The sequence below is a fragment of the Protopterus annectens genome, chromosome 10.part0 (genome assembly GCF_019279795.1).
Source record: "Protopterus annectens isolate FY-2018-M chromosome 10.part0, PAN1.0, whole genome shotgun sequence".
Lineage (NCBI taxonomy): Eukaryota > Metazoa > Chordata > Ceratodontiformes > Protopteridae > Protopterus > Protopterus annectens.
In genome coordinates, this window is record NC_056744.1 from 82,377,248 (window position 1) to 82,392,121 (window position 14,874).

The 14,874-nt window shown below is 41.5% G+C and overlaps 1 protein-coding gene across 1 annotated transcript in view; it reads left to right on the plus strand.

Annotated features, from left to right (window-relative positions):
• NPLOC4 (NPL4 homolog, ubiquitin recognition factor) overlaps positions 1-14,874 on the plus strand; it is a 1,702,928-nt gene that overhangs the window by 360,251 nt on the left and 1,327,803 nt on the right. Inside the window, exon 4 of the mRNA XM_044085045.1 lies at positions 4,929-5,105. Within this exon, the coding sequence (XP_043940980.1) occupies positions 4,929-5,105 (177 nt within the window). The remainder of the gene's footprint in view (positions 1-4,928; positions 5,106-14,874) is intronic.

Below are 14,874 nucleotides of genomic sequence, written 5' to 3' on the forward strand. Positions count from 1 at the left end.
AATTGGGAGAACTACTCAAGTACAAACCCCCTTGCCCAACATTTCCTAGAATTTATAAACTCAAACGCCCTGGATCAACTGGTTAACACCCCCACCAAAGGTGACAACATATTGGACCTGGTCATCACCAACATGGGTGACTGGTGTTCAACCCCTCCCTGGTTAGATCTGACCATAAACTAATCACTCTGGTTATCCACATTCCGCCACCACCCCCGGTCAAAGAAACCACCGTGAAAAACTTTTCAAAAGCAAACCACTTAAGACCGAGGTGGGAAGTTTCAAAGCCCCAGTGCTAAAGGATAATGCTGTCCAAGCTGCAAAATCCTTTACTAATGCACTCTACGGGCACCTACAAGAATGCATGGATCATGCTATCTCAAACAATACCAAGACTCACTCCTCCAAGAAAAGGAAACCAGTCTGGTGGACCCCTGTCTTAGACCAGCTATACAACAGGAGGAGGAAACTAGTACAGAAAAGAGTAAAATCCCAAGAAGGGAAGACATCCCTGATCAGTATCCGCAAGAAACTACGTTCCCTCATAAAATCATCCAAGGCTAGCTTCGAAAGAAAAATTGCCATGGACTCCAAAGATAACCACAAAACATTCTTTAGCTATGTCAAGAATCTAAGTGGCAATTCTCAGATCTGCTCGGAGTTAGTGCATAATGGCACAAAATACTACAGGCTACTGCAGCAGTGGTTATTCTAGCATCAGTTCAGCTTATACAAGCACACTTTAAAGGAGACCAGAAAACTTGCTGTTAGAAAATATTATGTTTACAAATGGATGATGTTTTCTTCGTGGGAACAGAGCCCCTTGAAGTTAACATCTTCTGGTCTTGAAATATCTGAGTGCTACTTGTAGATTGCTTACCATATGCATCCATTAAGGTACATTTAATGGCCATCTCTGCTTGCCTGCCAATGGATCTTCCTGTTTCTCCTTCTCTTTTGATGAAATGGTTCATAAAAGGAGTATTGTGTACGAGAATCACTTGCAAGAAAATTCCTCCCTCATGGGATCTCAACTAAATTCTGGAAAAATTGACCTTACCACCTTTCCATCGTGCCACTCAGGCTGATCTGAAGGTCTTAACGTGGAAAAATGTTTTACTTGTTGCTCTGACATATGCAAGGTGAGTCTCTAAGTTGCAGGATCTAATGGTGGGGGCAACCTTACCTGATTTCCCACAGGGATAGTGTTGTGTTATGCTCTAACCCCACTTTCATGCCGAAGGTGGTCTCAGAATTCACCTTCACTCAGTCTTTTAACCTCCCTGTGTTCTTCCCAGAACCTAAGATTAGGGGAGAGAGGATACTTCATACCTTGAATGAACATCAGCATCTCAAGTACTACCTTGACAGAGCAAAACTGTTTAGGAAGGCTGAAATGCTTTTTATGTTCTACACAGGGAGCAAAGAAAAGCTAGCCTGTCTCTATACAAACAATTGCATGTTTGTTGTTTTCTGGTATTGTGTTTTTGTTACACCCACTGTGGCAAGGTGGATCCAGACAAGGTAAAGGTGCATTCCACCAGGGTTTTTCCTGTTCAGTAGTGTATTGGGAAAAGGTGAACTCCTAAGTTTTCTAGAGGCAGCAGACTGGTCCTCTCTCCTTTATCTTTACAAAGCAGTACAAGCTGGATGCCTTTCTAAATCCAGAGCTTGCTTTGCTAGGCCCATTCTTCAGGGACTCCTGAGTACTTTTTCCTTCCTCATCCCTGGTTGGGTAAGCTTTGGGAAGTTTACCCGTATGCTAGGAAGGCAGTGTGTGTTGAACATATTACAGTTGTGTGAGAGCTGACATTAAGGGAGTATGTTCCACAAACATCTGCTGGTACAGGTAATTAAACCTTGCACACCATTCCCCATTTTTGGATGTACATAGTTTGGGGTTGGAGTTGCCATTTTGCTCAGGAGCCTTTTTTGTTGCGTGTGCATGCATGCATGTCTGGTTTGGCCCAGTAAGTTGTTCGAAAGCTTGTATTTTTATCTTCTGTACTTTCAGGACTCTAGAAATCTGAAAGGGTCTTTGCTTTGGGTCTTAAAGGCACATTCATAGACAGGTGGAGGGAGGAGCTCTAAGCATAGGTAGACTACCAGAGAGCTAAAGTAGTAGGGCACTACTATTCTTATGCCAGTATTGCATTGTGTTCTGTGAACATCTACTGTTACAGTTGTGCAAGTCCTACTTACCTGTATTTTTCATGCTGTTTATAAGGCAGCCTGGGATATTGTCAGGGCCCATCAATGCAGTGTTCTTGGTCTTAGAGAGAGCATTGAGGATCTGCTCCCTAGTGCTAGTTGGGGAGTTATATTAGATGTGGTTTCCTGAGGGAAGGTCTGGGGGGAATAAAGTTAGAGCTGAATTTGTCGGCCATTAGGTTTGCTATATCTTTTGGCTCGGTGTAGGTGACTCCATTAACAATGAGCCCTGCACACAATTGTGTATTGCCTTTGAGGTTGTGTAGACATAACTAAAGAATGCCTTGTGGTTGTTGGTCTAGAAGGCCAGATTTAACTCAAATTTGGCTTTGGTAGACTTTATTTTTCTTTGAGTTGTTTAGTTTGAGAGTACTTTTCTCCTTCTGGGTGCAATACTCGTTAATTTTTGCTATGATTGTCTTCCTCCTATTATACAGCCTGTTGATGCTGTAATTCACCAGGGTGGCTTGTGTTTTTGCATTAGTTTTCTACTTGCTCCTAATGGGTCCAGCTGCCTCAGTGCAGCAATTACATGCTTGTATAGGATTTCTTTGAGCAGTTCTGCACAGACAGCAGTGTTCTCAGGGGTTGGGGGAGGGGCTTGCCATTTTGCCAGGTTCATAGATGAGTACTAGGCCATCTGCCCTTGCAGGCCATTTTAAGCCTAGTCACTTTCCCTTTTTGTGCTTTTTATGTTATCACTTAATAGTAGGAAGTTAGCTTGTAATGGTTCCTGAATGTTCCAGATTTAGCTGGGATTCCAGGTTTTATTTTTACTTCAAATGGACCATTCTCTAGGCTGACCTTACCAGACCAGTTATAGCACTAGGGTCTGCAGTGCACTCTCATTTTATTGAGGACCAGATACAGTATGTTTGTGCAATTGTTCACCTGAGTGATGATCTGTTTCAGTGAGTTTGTGTTTACAAAGTCCATGAATCTGTGTGCTTTTGTTTGGTGTTATAGGATACTCCGTTAACAGTGGGGTAATTAGTCACCACATGAATATGGTATTGAGTTGGACGGTGTCTCCAGTAAGTTCAAATACATGTTATGGGTTTTATGGTTGTAGAGGGGGACCCTAGAGCTTGCAAAAGTCATCTCACTGTGCATATTAAGAGACTGGAGAGACCACCTCATATGAACTTTAAGACTTGAACTTGGGACCCCTCATTTGCAAAACCAGCATGCTTACCCACTACACTACTGAGGCCTGGTTAAATAGGTAAATACTAAGCTGTTAGTATGCAGACTGTTACAAGCCTCGCCAATAACCAGGCTCAAAATAAAACCCTGTACCTTGTGTCTGTGTGGTAAAGATCCTAACCATTATGACAACCCCTTGTCCCTTGCTGATGGAACTTTGTTTGCAGTGGTCTTTGTTGCTAGATAACTGTTACAATAATTTAATCTCCATAGTGTCCATTGTTAGCTAGCCATTTTGCATGTTGCTGTTTCTGTAGTGTTAGTTGGTATAATGCCACATGTAAGAGTTGTCATACCATCTTTAACAGGACAGAAATAGCGTCAAAAACTGCATTTTCAGTTCTAATTTTTGTGTTCTACTTTTCAATTGATCATTCAAAAAAAAAAAAAGACAATTGAGAAATTTATGGGATGGTGTACAGAAAATGTTTGTACTAACTAAACTGCTGAAATATTTGTTCACTGTCTTATCTGTTGCCTTGGGCCATTGCATAACTGATTGCAAGATGAGTGAAATGTTTTTAACAAAGATTTGGAAATAAGGAGATTGAAAAACATGTACTTTTACTTTTCTTTTACAGGAATGCAGTAGTAAAACTCGAAAAAGGGGGGGTTAAGGGGTTAAGGAGGAGGGTTCTAAAAACAGGAAGAAAGTATAAAAGTAAAACAATATGGACTGCAGATTTTTTTCCCACTGTTGTCAGAAAAGCTCAATTATGGTAAAGAAAAAGCCAGCGATTAATGAACTGAAAAAGGAGAAAGCTGGAAAAGTTCCTTGGAACTTCTACTTCTAATGACAATATTCCTTTGAAGGTTCTCACTGCAAGGAAATTGCTACCTTCTTAAAATATGATAAGCATTGCCTGTCCTCAAAGACAAAAAGTTTTCTCTTCACTGGGGAAACTGTCATGCAGGTATTTGACTGTTGGAGAAACCATTGCTTTTAATCTAGTTTCTCCTTTTGAACTGAGGCAAGATTATTCATAGAGAAAGGAGTGCCTGAAAAGCAGATGTACACTATTTTTCCACAAAACCCCTGTTAGGTTACAAACTGGTAGCGGAACGTTGGCCAGTGAATGGGTAATAAGAAGTTCACCCCTGGTCTGGTGCCTGAGTTTCTGATGTACAGAGGCAGTCAGTAAATCACCAGTTACATAGAAATCAGGTTTGTGGTACATGTTTGACTTGCACACCTAGGCTTATAAAGGCCCTAGTGGTGGTTAGTTTAGTATACACCTATGAGCCTATAATGTCAGGAAGAGACATTCTTCATATCTCTACTTTCCAAAATGACTTTAATCCTGATTAACAGCTGTACAAGAACAGGCCTCTGTGCCACTGAGCAGACTTGCATAAATTTAATCAGGGTAGGGTCCATTTTTGTAGTCTGTACTGTAATTTAGTTATGTAGTATGTAATATGCCAGTGTCATATGCTTGGACTAGATTAGAACATTTTATTAAAATTATTATCTTGTTTGTTACTGTAATCAGTTTCTTTTTTGTAAATAGACATGGTGATATGCTGTTCTTGTATCCCTCCACCTATGCTGGGCCTTCTTCAGAGATCATGGACACCTCAACACCAGTGGGTCGATCCCAGAGTGTTACTGCCGTACCAGAAGATGATATTGATGAATGTCTTTTCAAACAGGATGGCAAGATTTATAGAAACCGGGACCCACAATTGTAAGAATTTTTTCTGTATCTTAGTTCTTGAACAGTTCAGTAGTTGACAGTGATTCTGTAAGTGGATTCAGAACTGATTGGGCTGAATGATATCCTTTGGTTAAAAGGATGGGCAGGTGGAATTTGATTCAGAATTGGTCGAGATATGTTGAGATAGATATGCTTTGGTTAAAAGAATGGCAGTGTAAATTAACTTTGTGACTGACTATCATGATACTTTTGTATTCTTTTGCTGGCTAATTGCAGTGATGACTAAGTGAAAGTTTTTCCTCTTTTGTTTTGGAGTTTAACTGTATATTTACATGTAGCATTTTGATTGAAAATTACTGTAGTATAATTACCAAAATTGCATTTTGTTCTTGGTGTGTTTTGCTACTGCTTTTCTGACTGTTTTCCTCCTTGCAATTCAATTCTGGATGTACTGAATTGCTTCTTGCTTTGTCTTCATCCATATGTTAAAACTAGCAGCTTTAATGTACTTGTCCATGTTTCATGTAATGCTCGATTTACTTTCTTAATACGGCATTTGCACGATCATTTAATGACTTGCTTCTTGCCTTATTTTTCCAAGACTCTTTAGCAGTATACATTTCTTTTTCAAACTAGCTTTTGACAAGTATAATGTGCATCATTACATTGCCTCCAGGATGTGTTTGAAAAACTTTTGACCAGAACATTTATTAAATTGAAGATTGATTTGAAGATTGACCAACTTTAGAAACTAATGTATATATAGAACATTACACTCTGCTTGATTGTACATTTCGCTGTGCTTGCTCACTAGAATGTATATATACTCAGTTATTTCTATGTAATTAGTCTGAACTACTCTTTTGCTGCTTACATTTCTGTATTTTTTTTTTGTTTGTGAAATGTTTTGTATTTCACAGAAGCTGAGCCTAACATTGGTCAGTATTAATCAGTGCAGTACCCCGGTAAAGAAGTAAATATGAGTAAATAAACGGTTTAAATCAATTCCCATACGTAACATAGTATGAACCCTTTATTTTTTTTGGAGCTTGTTACATCTCAGGTGGGTTTTGTTTACTAGAGAGAGGTAACAAGTATGAGTCTGAGGTTACAGCTGGTGTTAACTGTTGCAACATATCTGTTGTAATTGTTATATGTTAGTAATGGGTATGAAAAAATACAGCAAAAATACTAAGTGCAGTTGTTTAAGCTTCCTTGGAAAGCAGAGTTTTTTGGTCACACGCGAGAACAGCAAAAATAATTCTCGTTCTTTGTGTGGATCACTGATAGTCCTGTTAACTGGTATTGCTGCCACAGAAGACATGACATTCAGCCTGACTTTTAGAGCTTTGTCACCTTTCTTTCCAACCAGAATGACATCAGCTTCCCTAGAATGTTAGCGTGTTCTCATTATAAAGGTGATACCTGCCCGTGCTGTCACTTTTTTTTTCCTTGCCACAAGTGCTTTGTTTGTATTGGAAAGCCTTGTCACTCTGGCAGTTCTGCTTGCACTTACGGAACTAGCAGGTACCTGTGGGGGATCTCGGTCTGTTTTGTTAGTACATTGCATGGCTTATATTGTTATGGGCTGTTATGGTCTGGACAGGATGCCCCTTGTGTTAATGGTGTATGTTCACTGTGAACAAAATTTGCAAATGTGCATGTGAGACGTCTATGTGGGACCCTATTATTGTATTTGTGCCAGTTCTAGCAAGAAGAGACTGAGGTGAACAGAGTTGTCACTCTCATCCTGCTTCGACAGTGAGGCTGGAGGCTTTGTACTGGCAGGCTTCAGTGTCTGCCTTTATGCAGCAGTCATCCACTGCAGATACCTGTTCACTGGCCAGGTCCCAAGTATCCGAGCATGATGCCTTCTTTCTGGTAACCATGGTGAGGTACAGTACCCACTGATTTTGATATGCGATTATATCTGCATTATAAGGTGACAATGCGATTATATCTGCATTCATAAAGTGAAGATGAAGGACTCGCACTTCCTTATTTAGGCATTTTGAGTGCTTCTCTCTTGGAAGTCACAATGACACTGAGTGCTCCCTGTTTTCTGCATCTCTTCTAAAGGACATATTTGATACTTTGATTCTTCTAAAGAATCATTTCAACTGTGAAGCAAAGAATGTCTTGGATGCTCTAAAGAACTTGTACACAAAGCTTTTGTCCATTCCTCCTGTCATAGAGGCTTTACAAGATGCCTTTTTTGCAGCTTCCATAGGTCATCCTCAGTGCCCTGCTTCTAGGATGCCAGACTGTTTTTATAGGGTCTAGGCTCCTTTCAAATACCTTAATTAAAAAAAATAGGTTAATTAGTGGTTTCTCTGGACACTGCTGAAAAGGAGTTTAAACTGGATCTAACACTTAAAACGCTTCAGTGACCAGTGAGTAGAATCTGACTGTCTTAAGTCTATCACAGCAAAAGTGAATTAAAAAGCCATCATTTGTCATTGTTTGATCAAATAGCAGGCTGAACCCCTCATGCAATCAAAAACCAAGTGAGCAGATGCTGTTTGTAGAAAGCAGAAATTTTGTAACTGACCCAACCCTGCTTTTCAGGTGGGTAAACATATCATTAAGCGTGGCTGTGATGCTGTGGATTCAGTATCTAGGGCTGCTATCATATGGGGGTGCTTGACTGAAAGTGTTGTCGTGCAACTTTTTAGTGCTCTTCTAGATAAGGTGTTGCTCTTTGGAATCTCTGATCATTGAAATTGAAAAAAGTGGAGGGAAAGGAGAAAGCCGTGTATTCAAACTGTTTCGTCCCTCATACTAAGAGAAATTAGTCTGTGAAAATTGACCTTACTGGTAATGCCAGGAAAAAAGAGGGGTAGGTAAAGGGTAAAAGGTTTTGTGACGAAGTGGCAAGAAGGTAGAGTGTAAGCCATGGGGCTTTCAGGATTGATACTCTGAGAGGAAAAGCTGTGCCTTTGTAATGCCCCTTTTCCTTTCCTTCTCCAGATAGAATCCCCCCCCCCCCCCCCCCGTGCCTCCTTGTACCAGGCCCAACAAGAAAATAAGAAGAATGCTGGCCTTATTTGTAAGCCAGTGAGAGAAGATTTCAGGAGATGAGTTCTGTAGGCTCTCATAAGGGTACAGGCTACAATTTCAGTCACATTCAAAGTTCCAGGGGATCATTCTAGTACCAAAAAAACCAAAGACATTTATGGACTATTTCTGACTCTTTGCTTCATTGTTACCAGTTAAACAGTTCTTTACGGAGACACTGCATCTGATATGACCTAAGAAACCTCGTTCCACACATTCCAACCCCAAAAAGAGGTCAAAAAGACCAAGGATGGTGGAGTCTCTATCTTCATTAAGGACAGACACACCTCCAGACTAGTTTGACAGCATAACGTAGCTGACAGTTGGCAATACACCCATCCATGTTATAGTCAGCTATAGACCCCCCCCTCCATGACTCAGTACACCCACTCCTCTTACCTGGAATTACATGACTATATCAAGGTAACTCCTAACACCCTGATTCTTGTTGACTTCAACTACCCCACCATAGACTGGGTGAACTATTCCTGCACTAATGCACTTGCCCTACGATTCCTTGACTTCATCAGTTCTAATGCACTAGACCAGCTCGTGTTATCCCCCACAAGGAGAGATAACATTCTGGACTTCGTTCTCACCAACATGGGCAACAGCTGCACCACTCCTGTAGTATGTTCTTCCCTGGTGAGATCAGATCATTGGTCTGTCTTATTCGAAGTTTCTGTCCTGTCCCCCCTCCCCCTGCCATAAGCAGACTAAAAAACTTCTCAAAAGCTTACAACCTCCTAAGGGAGGGTTTCAGAAGCTTAACACCACCACCCCCTCAGAGGATGCAGGCAACTATGCTGAACAGTATGCCAGTGCACTATACAAGCACCTGTTCAACTGCATGGACTGTTATTTACATATTTTGCTTCACATACATATATATGCATCCATTTTTATTTTTATTTGTATTTTTTATTTTTTTAGGTATAGGTCAATCAATTAGTGTAGGATCAAAGTTCTTTTTGATTTCTGTGATGTTTGTGATATTTCTTTTTTACACATGTATTTTTTTCTTTTTCACATATGTATTTATATATTTTAGTGTGATTTTGATAGTTTCAATGTATTTTTAAGAGAAACAATTAATTCAAAATTTTATAATTGATTAATTGGTTTCAATGAATGTATATAAGACTATGCTGGGTGTAACTAAATTGTAAGACTCTGATGATACCAGGTTTTCTGGTGAAAGCGCTCAGTCATTGTGTGTGTGTATTAAACTGCTTCCTACAATCGTTCGTGGTCTTTGCCTCATTGTCACCCTCATCCTGTGGTGGACCTGTTTGTGTTTCAACTGCATGGACTCAGCCATACCCAACATAACTAAAACCTGCTCCTCAAGGAATACAAACCTGCCTGGTGGACATCCTCTATCAACAAGCTTTACAACAAAGGAAAGAAACTGTTGTCCAAGGGTAAAAAGGAACAAATTCCAAATTGGAAAAACTCCCTCCTCAGCCTGAACAAGCAAATTAGATCAATTGTGAAAACTCCAAAGCCATTTATGAATTAAAAGTAGCCTCTGAAACAAAGGGAAACCACATAGCTGTCTTCAGATATGTCAGGAACCTTCATGGCAAAGCCCAGGTTTCTTCCAAATTAGTACTGAATGGTACCACTTGCATTGATCCCAGTGACTTGGCCAACCTGCTAGCAGATAGGTTCAGTACAAACTTCACCCCCCAAAGGCCCATTCAACATTCCTGATACATGGCCCACACCTCACATCTCTGCAGATCAAGTGTTAAAGATCCTATCCAGGGCAAAGTACACAGCTTCCATGGGACATGATAGTATCCCAGGCTGTATTCTGCCCCATCTCCAGCAAGAACTAGCTTCGCCATTGAGTATCCTATTCAACCACAGCCTAAGTACAGGCTTCATTCCAGCAGAGTGGAGAACTGCAATGGTCATCCCCTTGCACAAAGGTGGTGCCACTACTGACCCTGGAAACTATTGCTCCATTAGCTTGACTAGTCTGATCTGTAAAGCCATGGTGCGTATTGTCATGGATCTCCTAAACAAGGACATGGGCAATCTCCAAGACTTGACCCTACCCAGTTTGTATTTGTCAAGGGCAGATCCAGCCTCTTGAATCTGGTTGACTTTTTTGAGACTGTCACCACGGCCCTCGGTGAGGGAAAGTCAAGTACATACAGCTTACTTTGACTTGGCCAAGGCCTTTGACACAATCCTGCACTCGGGCATCATCGAAAAGCTAACACAGTTTGGCATAAATCCCTATCTCATCAGGTGGGTGGCCAACTGGTTCACCGATAGGACCCACAAGGTCAAAACAGCCACCTCCACCTCTGACAGCAGACCTGTCACTAGTGGTGTTCCCCAGGGATCTGTCCTGGGATCCCCACTGTTTGGCATCTACTTCTCAGAGGTCCAGGCAAAAACAAAAGGCCTGTGGCCAAGTTTGCTGATGACTGTAAGTTGGGTGCTGTCATTGACTCCCCAGATGTTGCTGACATACTGCAAGAGGGTCTCACAGCAACAAATGACTGGTGCCAAAGTCATGGCCTTAAGTTAAATGCAAATAAATGAATCGTCATACCATTTGGCAAAAATACAACCCCTACTGATCAACACATCAACGGCAACCCCCTAAGCACACAACCTGTGGTGAGAGACCTAGGTACTTTGGTGGACAATTTCACATTCGACCATCATGTAGCGATGGTGATCAGAAAAGCCTTTCACTTGTTCATAATTAAAGGGATTGCATCCAGCAAAAAAGGTGGTTATTTACCTCTCTGTACTTTTCCCTCATTAAGCTAATAGAATGCAACTCCCTGTTTGGTATGTACCTCTCCAAACACCTGCACCAACTGAAAAGGCCACAGAAATACCTCACAAAGAGAATCCATGGCCTCCAACACTTGTCCTATGTGGGCAGGCACCAATCACTATCACTCTACTCAGTATCGTGCAGATTGCTCAGAGGTGATGTGTCTCACCTACAAGGCAATATTGGACTCTGCCCTACTAGAGATGCTCCATATCCATAAGTCTAACTCCTTGCACATTACCAACGTGAAAGGCCTTAATCTAATGTGCAGCATCCACAAAACCTGCTGGAGAGACAGGTTTGTCTCCCAGAGGCTGCCCCTTCTCTGGAATAGACTTCCCGTACATGTCAAACAGAGTATCCTCACTGACCCTCAAGTGCAACCTTGGTGAGTGGATGGGAAACCACAGATTTGTCCCAGGGGTTCCACCTGTGTCCCTCATTGATAGGGGCGACAGGTGCTGACTGGTGTTTCTTTTTTGGGGATAAACTCTTGGCTAGGCTTGTAAGGGCCCCAGGGCCATTAGCCTAGTAACCTTCTATGATCCCACTATGGGACTTGAATTCTGTCTTAGAGGAATTGACAACAGTTTCCTTTGAAATGGCTGCTGCAACATCCTTCAGGTACTTGGCTTGGATGACAGTATTTTTGCTAAAGATCACATAATTGTGAAGGATTTCAAAGTTTCAGACACTAATGTGCAAGGAACCTATTTTCTGATGTTTTACAAGGGCAGGGACAATTTTTGTATAGACCCTTTTATGCCTAAGCTGGTCACAGAGATATCTGTGAACCAGTATGTTTAACTGCCAGTGTTTTTGCACTAACCCACAGAATAAAGGAGAGAGAATTTTTCATTCCATGTTTGTGGACAGGGCAATAAGATATTTGGATGCAACCAAAGACATAAGGAAAACTGGTCATTTTGTTTCCTTTTAGCTAACAAGGAAGAGAAAAAAGTATCTAAATAGACCATATCCAAATGACTGGCTCTTTGTGTTTCTTATTATTCTGTCCATTGTAAGACCTTAAAGGGGAATGCTAGAATGAACTTTACAAGAGACATGGCCATCATAATGGCCTTTTTCAGAGATTGAGGACCCTTTCCATTTTTCAAGTGCTCCCTTGGTCCTTATCACACACGCAGTTACCAAAGATTACAGGATCAAAATTGCATCCAGCGGCACGGCAAATGTTGCCACTGGTATTCTGCAGGGACCTGTGAAATCTGCGAGCTCTGAGAATCTTCCCACTTATGATTGCTATAGCAGTGCTCTATAAGAGCATAATATATTTGTGGGAAGGAGCTTATCATGGTAATAAATGTACAGTAGGTTCACTATTGTAGTACTACAACCCACCCACTATCCCTTTTAAGTTTTTCTGTGTGTTCCCCTCCAATTGCCTTTCATTCCCGGCACACCTACAGAGCCTCCAAACTCCTCTGGTGAGGTTGTGTCAGCTGAACTGGTATTTGGAGGGTTTTCTTCATTAATCTGGTAAAAAACACAGATGTGGGTTATGACCGTCTGTACTACCTGGTGTTTGCCTAAGAGTTACCCTGGTGGGATCCTGCCTAGAACTTCTTGGAGAACAAACAACTAAAGATTGCATGGACAAAAATCATCTTTGTACTGGGAGCATTCTGATGTCCTGAGGAAGCTGACATCTGCCCAGCTGGGAGAAAAGTGAATCCAAAGCTCTGAAGTCAGGCCAGACTGAGGCAGAAGTCCCAGTCTGACTACTGCGGCTGTGATCCTAGTCAAACAGCCACTATTTATGGTAAGTTTCTTACACAGTTACAGTTTCTGGACATGACTTCACTGTATGCATGCAGCTAAAAAGCAACTGGAACTGTTTCCAGCTCCTCCGGAAAGTCACTCACATCATCCCACTCCACAAAGGAGGTCCCTCTAGAGACATCTCAAACTACCGCACCATAGCTAAACTCCCACCCATAGCCAAAATCCTAGAAAATGTATTCACCTACAACTCCTTAACCACCTTACCACTAACCACCTTCTATCTGATACTCTGCACGGCTTTAGACCCCAATATAGCACAAACACAGCCTTGTTATCTTTCACCAATACTATCCACCACCTCAGGAACAATGGTCAGCTAGTCTCTGCAATTTTCCTGGACGTGTCAAAAGCTTTTGACACCATTTCCCACCAGCTACTACAACAAACTTGTTACTTAGTCTCAGCTCAGCAACCTTATTATGGTTCCCGAGTTATCTATCAAACTGACAACAAGCCACCAAATGGAACAACATATTCTCCTCTCTACTGCCAGTATCCACTGGTGTACCCCAAGGTTCGATACTTGGCCCCCTTCTCTTTATAATATTTACTAATAACCTTAATACAGCAATCCAACTAGCCTCTATCATAAAATATGCAGATGATGCTTCTCTTGTCTGATCCGCCCCTTCCCCCACAACAGCTACAAGAAAAGATGCAAAAAGCTTTCCATGAAATCAAAGATTTCCTAACAATCCACCAACTCATACTAAACCCAAACAAAGCTAAATTAATAATCTTTTCAAACAAAGCTACCAAGTCCAACTACCTACCCTTCTCTATTCACTCCACAGATGGTACCAAAATTGAGCCTACTAACCAGGCCAAAAAAGTTGTCTTACCACAACGTTCCATCTGGATTGTTGATCCTCGTTCAGTCATTACGCATGGGTATCTGTTGACCTCGGAACCGAGCTGGCCATTTTCCAAGCTCGCGTCAGCTTCAAACTCTCGAGCTAAACTCTTACCCACAATCCCTCTCTCCCTGTTGCCTCACATTGAGTTTGCAAGTCAAAGAAGGTAGAAGGCTACCTCTGGTCAAATAACCTAAGAGAACCAGATGGTGAGATCCACTAGAAACCACAGGAGGGGGAAGGAGGGAGGGTCGTAATGACTGAACGAGTGTCAACAATACAGATGGAACGTTATGGTAAGACATAACTTCTTTATTTGATATTGTTAATCCTCATTCATTCCTTACGCATGGGACAGAGTCCCCAGCTACCTCCATTCCTGGGAAGCTCTCATGGAAGGACATTTCTGAGCACCATAGAACTGAAAGATGTTCTTCCCCTGGAGGCCAAATCCAATTTGTAATGATTGATGAAGGTATGAGGCGTAACCCAAGTTGCAGCTGCACAGATGTCATGTAAAGAAGCTCTGGCATGGAAGGCAGCAGAAGTTGCCACCGACTTTGTTGAATGAGCTTTCATGGTAGTAGGCAAAGAGATATTACGTTGTATATAAATGAAGGTCACACAGTCTTTCAACCATCTAGCTAATGTGACGTTAGCAACAGCAGATCCTAATCTAGGTCCAGAAAAGGCCAAAAATAACTGGTCAGATTTACGAAAGGGTTTAGTCCTGTTTAAGTAAAAATGGATTTGCCTGTGGATATCTAGGGTATGCAAGCAATACTCTCCTCTGTTTGAATGATTGGGAAAGAAAACTGGTAATTCCGTGGCTTGATTAATGGACGTTTCAGAGATCACTTTAGGCAGAAATGATGGATTAGTTCTCAGACACTCTATCTCTATGAGAAATCAAGTATGGACTCTTGATCAGTAAAGCTTGAAGCTCAGAAATACATCTGGCAGAAGCAATGGCGACCAAAAACAAGGTTTTCCATGACAAATACTTGAGGTTGCAAGAAGAGACTGGTTCGAAAGGTGACATTGTCAGAGTGTAGAACTAATGATAAATCCCATGGTTGAATAGGTTCTCTAAAAGGTGGTTTCAGATGATTCGCACTTTTTATGACAGTCTTGCACAATTTATGGGACATAAGAGAGGAATCTTGGACACCCTCATGAAAATTAGAAATTGCAGCCAAATGAACTCTAATGGTAGAGGCCGATAGACCCGTTTGAAAAAAGTCGGCCAGATAGACTAGTGTTAACGACACTGGTG